Source organism: Parasteatoda tepidariorum, chromosome 9 (genome assembly GCF_982258835.1).
Source record: "Parasteatoda tepidariorum strain Cologne lab strain chromosome 9, Ptep-v5.0, whole genome shotgun sequence".
Classification (NCBI taxonomy): domain Eukaryota; kingdom Metazoa; phylum Arthropoda; class Arachnida; order Araneae; family Theridiidae; genus Parasteatoda; species Parasteatoda tepidariorum.
The window spans coordinates 83074635-83086451 of record NC_141763.1 but is presented as its reverse complement, the minus strand read 5'-3'; the positions used below and the strand labels follow the sequence as shown (position 1 = coordinate 83086451).

The 11817-nt window shown below is 30.3% G+C and overlaps 1 protein-coding gene across 1 annotated transcript; it reads right to left on the bottom strand.

Moving 5' to 3' along the window:
- Nucleotides 1-7892: 7892 nt before the first annotated feature.
- Nucleotides 7893-9119, bottom strand: LOC107447812 (putative glutamate receptor). The gene has a single exon (XM_016062839.3). The coding sequence runs from the start codon at nucleotides 9117-9119 to the stop codon at nucleotides 7893-7895; it is 1227 nt and encodes a 408-aa protein (XP_015918325.3).
- Nucleotides 9120-11817: the final 2698 nt, after the last annotated feature.

Genomic DNA, 11817 nt, shown 5'->3' with positions numbered 1-11817 from the left:
TTGCATTTTTAATTTTGTTACTATAATTAGATTTTATTTTTTCATTTATATGAAAATATATATTTAAAAAATACTTTGACGGTAAATTAAGAAAAAAATGTGGAAAGCTAGAAATAACTGCTTTATCTTTTGGTCTCTTTCTAATCCAGATTAGGAAAATTTTAATGAAGTCTGATTTTTATCTAACTACTTTAAGTCTTTATCTGTGCTGAACTGAAAAAAAAAATTAAAAGACAGGGGGGAATTGATACGGGCTTGAAATTTTCATAAAAGCTACCTTGCAGGATCTATTGATATAGGAAAAACTATAGTTTCAAACGCTGAGGGTTGTAGCCCTCTTTAAACAAAATACATTTCCCCCTTTCTCTTCCTTTCTTCAGAATAACTATAATTTTTAAAAAAATCACACTTTTTAATCTTTATTTATTTATTTTTTTAGATTTTGCAAGTAAAGCATGGAATTCTACTGAATTCTTCTTCGTCCTTCTTCCCCTCTTCAAATACTATATTTTTTAAGGGCTTTTTTATTTTAGTGGTATTTTTGTTAATTTCCAAGCAAACTTAATAATGGATATTTTAACATTTCGATGCAAATGAAAAGCTTTTCAAAAACAAGAATAACAATCCAATAAAATGCAAAAGTTCGCTGTGAAAAGAAAATGAGTTTAAAGTTGTTTTTCAAATAATAAAATCCTGGGTTGCCAACAATAAATATCAATATACTGCATTTTGTCAATAAATTTTCAAGGGCATTGAATAATTGTAAAAGCAAAACAAATAAGGAATACACCAGAAATTTTCCGATACATATTTACATATTTATTAAAGATGAAGTCAATGATGGAGAAATGTCATTTTCAAGAGCTTCTGTCCTTTCCTATCAATAATTAGTATCATGTGAAATCAATAGTCTATTGAAATGTAGTTTAATAGGTACACCCCTTCCTGCCTCTCTCTTTTATTTTGCTGCACCTTCTTTTCAAAAAAAGTGAGAAACATATGGTAATAACTAGAAAATACAAATGATAAAAATAAAAGATTATAATTTAAAAAGGCTTGGCCTTTACGGGATTCAGCCAATTATAGATGTACTGCTTAGCTATGATGAGTCCTTTTAAATTTCAGAGTGGATATTTTTATTTCTTTATTTATTTGGACAAAACGTAGAGTTAAGCAATTTTTTTAAACAATCAATAAAATAACCTTAAGTAAATTATTTTTAACGCATTGAAAAATACTGGACATTCATTCTGAAAAAATAAGTCCAAATGTGCAACACTCTATAGTGGAAATTTCGGACTTATCGTTACACGAGGCACACATTTATTCCTATACTTGTTAAATTAAATATTGTTTTTGTTCCAATTTATTACTTTGTTAGATTACTATTTGAATAAACCTATATGATTCGTATTGAAAGGTTAAGGGTAAACACTTAAAGCATGAATGTTAAAAATCAAAAATATGTGAATGGCAACATCATTAGATTCTTGTTCATTTACGTCGCACTAGAGCTGCCCAATGGACTATTGGCGACGGTCTGGGAAACATTCCTGAGGATGATCCGAAGACATGCCATCACAATTTTGATCCTCTGCAGAGGGGATGGCACCCCCGCTTCGGTAGCCTGACGACCTGCACGCGAAGTCGAGCACTTTACGGTAGAACAGTTTAACGAGGACCAATACCGCACACCCTCGCACACTACGCAGACTGATCCAAGTGGTCACCCGCCCGCACACTGACCGTAGCCAGTGATGCTTGACTTCGGTGATCTGCTGGGAACCGTGTCTTAACGATCAGTCCACTGCGGGACCAACATCATTAGAAAAAGGTTGCAATTTTACTGAATTTGATAAATAAAACTTTGTTTTTTGTTCCCTTTTCTACGGTGTTACATTAGTATTTGGGTAAACTTTTGATTCTCATCAAAATATTAAGGGCAATATTTCAACTATAATTGTTAAAAATTTACCATGCGATAAATAAATGGAAATGATTGTGGTCAAAGAAACTTGTTAAATTAAAAATTTAACAAGTTACAAATGTAACTAGTGTTATAAGTAATGTTGAGGCATTTATTTATAGTGAAGTAGAGTAATGTAAGCTACTTTCCGCTGTTCTCCCTTTTAAATTTTTTTAAACATACAAAATAAAATAATTAGACGAAATTAAAAAAAAATTAAAATCACCGTAAATGTGGAATTAAAATAATCAAAACTAGTTTATTTGCTGGGAAAAAGTATGTGGTTGCTAAGGCTATATTCCAGTTTTTTCAGTCAATTAAATTAAATGTTTAATTATTTTAATGAAACCTATTCAGGCATTGTCTTCAATACTAGATTCTCCTGATTTTGTTGCTGTCAGTGACGATCTGCCCCACGATTCCACCACCACCTTATTACCTGCTGTTAATGACAGCTGTAGTCTTCACTCCGTCATTCCCACCTTTAGATCTACATAACTTTATTTTAATACAAAATTAACTTTAATATTACTACCACTCTCTAATTTTCCAACTGCACATGAGCCTCAACTAGATTTTGTCTTATTTTTAAAATCATAAATAAAATTTATTTTACTTCGTTTATATTTATCATTATCTTTAATGGAAAAGGGAGTAAAAAAAAATATCCATCAACAATCTGCCCCATAATTTGGAAGTCGAAATCAGAAAAAGAATAATGAAGCAATAATTGCATGGCTTGTTAGCATGTAGCCTAGAACAGTGGTTCTTACCTTTTTAAGCCGCGACCCAAATTTGAGAAATGTATTCATGTTGCGACCCAAAAAAAAGTCAAAATTTTTTCATTGCTTTATTTTAGATCGTATTTTTAAAAAATCTTCAATCCTACGATGATGATTTTTTTAACTTACAATTTTTTTATTTATTTTTTTAAAAATAAAGATAATTAAAAGTACTTTTCGATCCAAGGAAAATTTAATTAATAATCAAGTGTTTTTAATAATTTTTATTGACCAAATTAAAATATATTTATAACTTTTTGAAAATAATTGACATTTTAACTTATTCCTAAAAAAAAAAGAATTATCAATACATATGTTAAGTCTTTTAAATTTTAAATGCAAGTCATACAGTTTTAATGAGAACCTTGTGCTTGAATACATTTTGAAAGATCTTCAAACCTCGGTTGAATGCTTGTCAAGGAGCACCTTATATCTATTTCAGAATTTAACTTGTTCCGGCAATTGTTTTTGATTACACACAGAGCCGAAAAACCAGCCTCACACATATATGTTGTTGAAAAGGGCAATAATACTTTTAGGGCTTCTTTAACAATTATTGGCTTTTCGGTTTTTAATTTTAACCAGAAAGCACATTAAAATTCAGTGTTTTTGTAGAAATTGTATTGAAGTGCTTGGTCACTTTGTATTTCTATTAATTGTTCTTGAAATTGATTAATATTAACAAATTCCTCATGTAAATCACTTACATCAAAATTAAATGGCATTCGAACCCAATTATATTTGAAAACATCGTCTACAGGGAAATATCGATCAAAGTCTTCTATTAGTTTTTCTAAATGATTAATAATAATTTTCTGTATTTCAAAATCTGTGATATCAATATTATTGTCTTCAAGTAAATTAAGAGTCGGGAATTAAGCAAGTTTCTTTACTTCAACCTTATTTCTCCATAATTTGAGTTTATTTTTAAAACATGTAATTTTTTCAGTTAATTCAGTAATAGTATGATTACGTCCTTGCATATACGTATTTAGATTATTTATTTCAAATAAAATATCAGACAAATAAGCAACTTGAGTAATCCACTTCAGCTCGGAGAATTTAGATGCTAATGGGTGTTTCTTTTCTCTCAAAAATAATTCGACTTCTGTCCGTAATGATAATACTCTTTGAACAACTTTGCCCCGGGACAGTCATCTAACTTCAGAATAATATAATAAATGTTCAGCACCAGATTCGAAACACAGTTCGCTGCAAATTCTACAGTTAAGAGTTCTTGATTTGATAAAATTGACTACCGCAACAATTTCATCCAAAACGATACATAATTCGGGTGATAATTTTTTTGAAGCAAGATCTTGTCTATGTAACAAACAATGAATCTATAAAATTTGTGGATTCATTTGTTTTGCTCTTATCGAAAATCCCTTTTGAGATGCTGTCATGGCAGCTGCACCGTCGGTGCAAATACTGAAACACTGATTCCAATTTAATCCTTCTTCTTTAAAAAACGAATCGACCATAAGAAAAATTTCTTCACCTCCAGTTGTTGTTGACATTGGTTTGCAAAATAAAATGTCTTCCTGTATATATGTTAAACCTGGATACCGCACGTAAACCATGAGTTGAGCATCTTTACTTACATCTGTCGTTTCATCCAGTTGAATACTAAATAAACCAGCAATTTTTATAGCAGAAATAAGTTGATTCTTAATATCAAATGACATATCATTAATTCATAAACGAACTGTATCATTTGATAATGGTATCTTTTGTAATTTTTTTGAACTTTCATCTCCGCACATGATACGTGCCATGTCAATGGCAGCAGGTTAATACATATTAATACAGTAAAACATCAATAATGCATTAAAAAGGTTTTTATTATTTCCAATTCACGAAGCGGGTTGGAACATTATAACATCAATACAACATCAAAGCCGCTTTTATCATTTCCAATACCAGTAGCATGTTAATACAGTAAAACATCAATAATGCATCAAAAAGGTTTTTATTATTTCCAATTCACGTAGCGGGTTGGAACATTAAGGCATCAATACAACATCAAAAAAGCTTATATCATTTCCAATACCAGTAGCATATTAATACAGTAAAACATCAATAATGCATCAAAAAGGTTTTTATTATTTCCAATTCACGTAGCGGGTTGGAACATTAAAACATCAATACAACATCAAAATGGCTTATATCATTTCCAATACCAGTAGCATGTCAATACAGTAAAACATCAATAATGCATCAAAAAGGTTTTTATTATTTCCAATTCACGTAGCGGGTTGGAACATTAAGACATCAATACAACATCAAAAAAGCTTATATCATTTCAAATACCCGTAGCATGTCAATACATTAAAACATGATAATGCATCAAAAAGGCTTATTTAATTCCTAATTCCCGCATTGGGTTAGTGTATTAAAAATCAATAAGCAACAAAAAGGCTATGATCATTTTAAATTTCCGAAATGAATTAGTATAATAAAACATCAAAAAGGCTTATATCATTTCCCGTAGCCGGTTAGTACATTAAAACAATAATACAAAATCAAAGGGCTTATATCAGTTCCAATTGCTGTAGCGGGTTAGAACATTAAAACATCAATGATACATCAAATATGCTTATATTATATCTATACTCCGTAGCGAGTTAGTGTATTAAAACATCAAAATACCTTATATCACTTCAAACTTCTGTAGTAGGTACATAAATTTGATAGGTTTAGTAGAAGTACATAAAAACATCAAAGAAATTTTGATCATTTTAAATTCTCTTAGCGAGTCAGTACATCAAAAGGTCTTTCAGCATTTCCAATTTCCGTAGAGGGTTTGTGTATAACAACAACAATACAACATCTATAAAGCTTATATCATTTCCAATGCACGTAGCTTGTTAATACAGTAAAACATCTATAATGCATCAAAAAATCTTATATTATTCCCAATTCCTACAGCGCGTTAGAACATCAAAACATCAATACAACATCAAAATGCCTTATATCCTTTCAAATTTCCGCAGCTGGTTAGTACATAAAAACATCAATAAAACATCAAAAAAGTTTTGATCTTTTTAAATTCCCGAAGCGAGTCAGTACATGAAATCATCAAAAAGGTTTATATCATTTCCAATTCTCGTAATGAGCTAATACATTAAAACTTTAATACAACATCAAGAAAGCTTTGATCATTTTTAATTCCTGTTGCGGGTTAGCACATTAAAACATCAAAATTGCTTAAATCATTTCCAATTCCCGAGGAGGCTAGTACATTGAAATATCACTTAAACATCAAACAGGCTTATAAAACATTTCCAATTCCAATAGCGGGTTAATACACCAAAACATGAAAAAGGCTTAAATTTAATAATTCTGGTAGCATGTAGTACATTGAAGCATGAACAAAACATAAAAATTGCTTATATTATAAGCAATTCTTGTATCGAGCTAGTAAATTAAAACATCAATACAACATAAAAAAGACTTATACTATTTCCAATTCCCATAAATAATTAATACACACCATAAAAAAATTCGAACTTAAACTTACGGTGAAATTTTACTTAACATAAAATAAATACGAAGTAATATAACTGTCCGTATCTAAAGCGTGAAGATAGACTAGATCTCTTTGATCAAAAGACTTATCATTATCTTGATCACTTGTTTTAAAACCAAACAAAATACTTTACAAAATTTTTAAACTTCATGCAATTAAGTCCGCCGTTACGAGATTTTCTTCTCTTTTTTCTGAAAAGAAAAGAAAAACATTTTCTTGAGGTCGTTGTACTGTTTTTCGATTATTAATGGTTGTGTTAGCTGTATATTTTAAGCATTCTACTTATCATTATAAAAACAAATAAATAATGAATCTAAAATAAAACATATATTCTAACTTTCTCAAAGTTGTCATTTTTAGTCAATGAGGATTTGTATCATTTGAAAGTTTAAAAAAATATGATATGAAAACAATGTAATAATAATTTAATAATCAATTAAAAATTCAAACTTCTCAAAATTATGATTTTTATCTATTGATAACTGAATAGTTCTAAACTTAAATTAAATAAATAAGAAAAACAAAAATCTACGAGAAAATAGTGAAATTTAAGAGTATTTAAAGTTTTAGCATCATTAAAAGGGCAATTTGGATGAAGAGCAAACATTTTATATCGTCTTCCGATTGAAATATAAACGTAATTTTTTCCCCTTTTGAAAAGGGAGGGAGAACATTACTATAATTATATATTATTATAACTTATTAAATTTTTTTTAATTATATTTTTAAATATTATCTAAAAATTACCAAATTTTTTGTCTCGTGGGCACCTTTGAGAATTGGTTGCTTGCAAAAAGTAAGCAAAACTCAATTGCATGATGTTTGAAGAACTCATTGTTACTTTTGTTGTAGAACAATCTAACAATCTTCACTGACATGATGAGAAATTAGGCATTGGGAGAAAGTCAGCTCTCTCAACCATTATTATACAGTTTAGGTGCAGTACAGTTTAATTGACCTAAAAATGGACCTGTTTAGCAGTAGGAGTTAATATGTTTTATTTCATACTTACTACACGTTACGATTTAAAACTGCAAACGAAGAAGGTAAGATTCAGGCAGCTACGCAAAGTTTTAAGCAAAGTGTCTTTTCAAGCTTCAAGCAATAGTTATGTAGCAAATCAACAAGAGGAACATAAGCAATTGAATTTCTTAACATTTATGTATGATGTATTTAATAATCTGTATATTAATTTCGTTCTGGTTTATCCGAATTAAAAATTTTGAATATCCAGGGAATGTTTAAAATTCACAAAGGAAATTTATGAAATGGATTGTCTTAAATAAAAATTTGACGCAAGTTAAAAGTGACTTGATTTTTCTGTATGGATCATCGTGTTATCCACTAGAAAAATCTAAAAACTACATTTTCTTAATAATCAGCTGAGGTATGATTTTGGAAAGTTACAATTTAAATATAATATAATAGTGTTAAATAAAATAGTGTTTTAAACATAACGTGCTTCATTTTAGTTGTACTAGATTTAGAATGGAAAGTTGGTCATGGAGTAAAAATATGAATAAGCAACTCAACTAATTTCGAAGCTAATAATAATAATATGCTTTGAAAAAGGTGATAGTGAAGGCTATATAAGCAAAAAGTCATTTGCATATCAGGTTTGGTACTGTTTTGGGCGTAACCATCGACAGTAGGTGATTTCCATCATTAAAGCAATAATACCCGCTCCCCAGCCTATACCAAGAATAATAAACACTCCATTTAAATTTGATAAACTTAAAGGTGATGATAATGTACTCTGAGAATGACCCATATTTAAATTTGTTAATAAATCTAATTTAAAGAGGAAATCTTCTTTGAATGTATTATATAAGCCACCACTTAAAATTCGGAGTACGATTGTATTTAAGCGTTCTTTGCAGCAAAATGCTTTCCTGATTGCAACCCCGTAATGAAAACTTCCAAAAGTGTCCTTCGAATAAAAGTATTTTTCAGGTGGTCCAATAGACACGCGAAATAGATCAGGTGAACCAAGTATTGCTACATGTTCTGGAATTTTGTCAAAGTCAAGGGAATCGTAAAACCAGTCATTCTTTTTAATGTATTCCCCTAATCCTCTTAAATGAGGTGAATGGCTTTTCATCAAATTAATTACCTCATCAGTTTGCACCGATGATAGACACTCCATTTTCCCCACCCTGACTGCGAGATAGAGATCCTTGAAATCTTTTATTTGTTTCATTCTGATGGGAGATGTCAAAACGGACAACAGGACTGAGCTGTAACACAAAATTAAAACGTATGAATAAAGGAGCCAAATTCCAAGTGGTATCCGTCTGGACATGGAGCGAGGGTTGTAGCTCATTCCTTGTCCGAAAGAAGATCCCCAGAAATTGAAAAAAACGGAAATAATGGAATCTTTTGGCGAAATCAAAGTTCGAAATAGCACTGACACAGAGAGCAGTGCGATAAGGAACAAAATCCATGTGATTGTGCTAAAAGGATACGTGAATGCTATTGTTTTTGTCAAGAACGGAGCATAATTCATCGTAAACGTTTTTTCAGTATTGTAGTAAGGTACACTGGAGTCCATAACTTTTGAAAGTTCTTCTGAAGTACCTGGATAGCTGAATCCCATGTCAGCTTCTTTCCTTTGCAGCATTCCTATCATTCCAGTGTAGTTTCCGTATGCCTCCATTTCCCCGTAAAAATCTGGGGGAACAATAATCTCATATTCGAAATTTAATGCACGAGCCAATAGTTTTATAAATTCTCCTTCAACTCCCGAAATAATGGTAGTGTTGCCGATTCTTTTAACTTCTATCGATTTGGTCACGGGTAGAACTGCAATTCTAAGTTTCGGGGGAAAATATGCCAGCATCTTTTACAAAATCCTTTTTGGTTTAATATCAGATCAAGCTCGCTTGACTAAATCTGTTGTTGAAGACTTACAGAGTATGGAGATATTGCTTCGGTCAGAAAAGTTCGCAGTTCTTCATAACATGAATATTTCTTCATTGAAGTAATCTTCTGGAATAGGTGTGAATATTTTGCGCTTGTGTATAAAATTTCGTGTTTGAAGTTAATTCAGCTCTTAAAATCTCACAGAGAAAAAAAATGATTCAACATTGACAAAAAAAATTTTTTTTTTCTTCTTTTTTATGTATTACAGTTTTTTTTTTATGTTTCTCTTTTATTGGTCTACAGTTTCTTTTCTATGTATAAATTATTATTTATAATGAATTATTAAATGCTAATTAGTTTGGAAACTTTCATTCTAAAAATCGGTTAAAAAATATTCTAACCAAAGGGAAGCTTTTTTTCTCTTTTCTTTCGGAATTTTAAAGTAGGTATTTATATTGAAATTCAGAGTGGTGTGATAAATAAGCACTTACACCATCGATTATAACACAATTTCCATAATAATATGTGAAAATATTATAGTAATATATTCTCATGAATCCCCATGTGTACAGAAATTGCTATCGGGAAATTTAATTTCTTTCAAACTAGCGAAATTAAAAGGATAAACAAATTTTAGTCTTCCTCCATCCCTTATAGCAAACCATAATCGTCTGTTGAATATAAATTTTTTTTAGAAAGTTAATGCAATTTTGAAATAATTTTTCAAAAATTTTTTTTTTGCTGTATTGATTGTATTGGTTGAAAACCTTCGGCTTTACTTATGGTTTTGTAGTGTTTTCCAGCACTGATTTATTGATTATTTGCTTTTTTAACCCAGAATGAAGGACAGATATTCGGCTAGCTTTATATAATAAAATACCTATCTATGTTATGAATTATTAAATCTTTATCTAATCCATTCGTCAGTAGTGTCTATTTATTTTGTTATTTCAAACCAATTTTTAAAAATATTTCAAGACAATTCTTCCCAGGCAAACATTTCAATTGTTGTTAAGTATTATTATAAAATGACATTTTGCTAAGTTTATTACTGTGCCACTATTTAGTATTTCTCATTTAATTATCTCTAATCTTTCAAGGACACCAATTTAATGTAACTTAATATTTAATTACTGTTTAAATTAATGTAATTTTCTTTCAACCAAATATCTGTAGTAGAAGTTTTACTTTAGCAATAATTTGGGGTCCTGGGAAGACGTCTTCAACTTCTGACTTTCTCCAACTTTTACAAGAACACCCATTTCTTATCGTAGAACCTCACTTTTCCGAACCTCTTTCATCCAATATCTTCTATTTTGTTTTATAACCGCAGTTGAACCTCCTACCAGATCTGTTGGGTTTACAACTACTATTGCTCAACTCCGTTGCCTTGTAATTTTGAACCCAATCCAGAAGACAAGAGAATTCTTGGATCGAGTATTGGGAGAAACTTGTCTTTGTGGAGGACTGTTACGTTTTGGAATAAGAATTAGATATTTTTTGTATTATGGAAAATTAGGTAAAAGCGTTTTCTTATGTCTTCAATAACTTTTAACTTGTACAATAGAACTCTAGTTTATGTTTAGAAATATGTAAAAAATTTGGTTAAATAAAATATAGGAGTAGAAGGGTATATTTCTTGCCGTTCAACATTTGTGGTGACCCAGACGTGATAAAAGACAATAGTAACAGGTTAGCTACTGTAAATACGTTTGTTGTGCGATTTATTTCATGGATAAAAATTAAAAGTTTAGTTTGATATCATAGTTAAGGATGGATGTGATATTAAGAAAACTCGGAGCAACTAGAGCTTCCTTTACCAAAACGTTTAATACTCAATTCGAAGAATTAAATAAAGAGTTGCCAGATAATGAAGTATTAAAAGTTCCACGTTAGAATGGAATATTGAATGAAATTGACTCAAGAGTACTAGGAAAAAAGTTTGAAACTGATGAAGAATTTGAAATAAAACATACAAGCACAGAAGAGTATAATGAAAAAATAGATCTCGCTTGCGTGAAAATTGCAGACTATTTCAATAAGAAAGTTGAACCTTCCTTGGCTTCTCTTAGTTCGTCGCCAAAGCTAAGCAGACAAGAATTAAAATTATCCAAGATTGAATTGAAACAATTCGGAGGTGACATTAAAGATTGGCTTACATTCTGGAATCAGTTTAAGCGTATTCACGTTGACCTAGAAATGGAAAAGGATGATAAATTCCATTATTTATATCAAGCTACCGCAGTTGGTACCAGAGCTAGAGAAATCGTGGAGAGTTTCCCCGCCTCTGCTGAGAATTATGATAAAGTTATCGAATTCTTAAAAAATAGATTTGGTGGTGAAGAATTATTAATTGACTTTTACGTCAGATAATTTGTCAGAGAATAATTTTTATTTATTTTGCTCATTCACTATGGTTGGGATGACAGTCCACAAATGCAGTGAGATACTTGCAGTGATATAGTGTGGGTTTCTCGATCCTGATTGGTTGGTGAAATGTTGCTTTTATTAACACTAGCAATTGCTCTTTCCATTCTATTTCGAGTAAGCCATGTCCGTCAAATATCAATTCTCATAAGTAATACATTCTTAATTCTTTCTCAAAGATTTGAATTGTTTCACTATATATTTACACAGACATTAAACACAAAGACAGGCATGAAAGACATTAAACA

What these genes read in the sequence shown, in the direction of transcription:
- LOC107447812 (XM_016062839.3), bottom strand. Translation starts at nt 9,119, where the DNA reads ATGCTGGCATATTTTCCCCCGAAACTTAGAATTGCAGTTCTACCCGTG.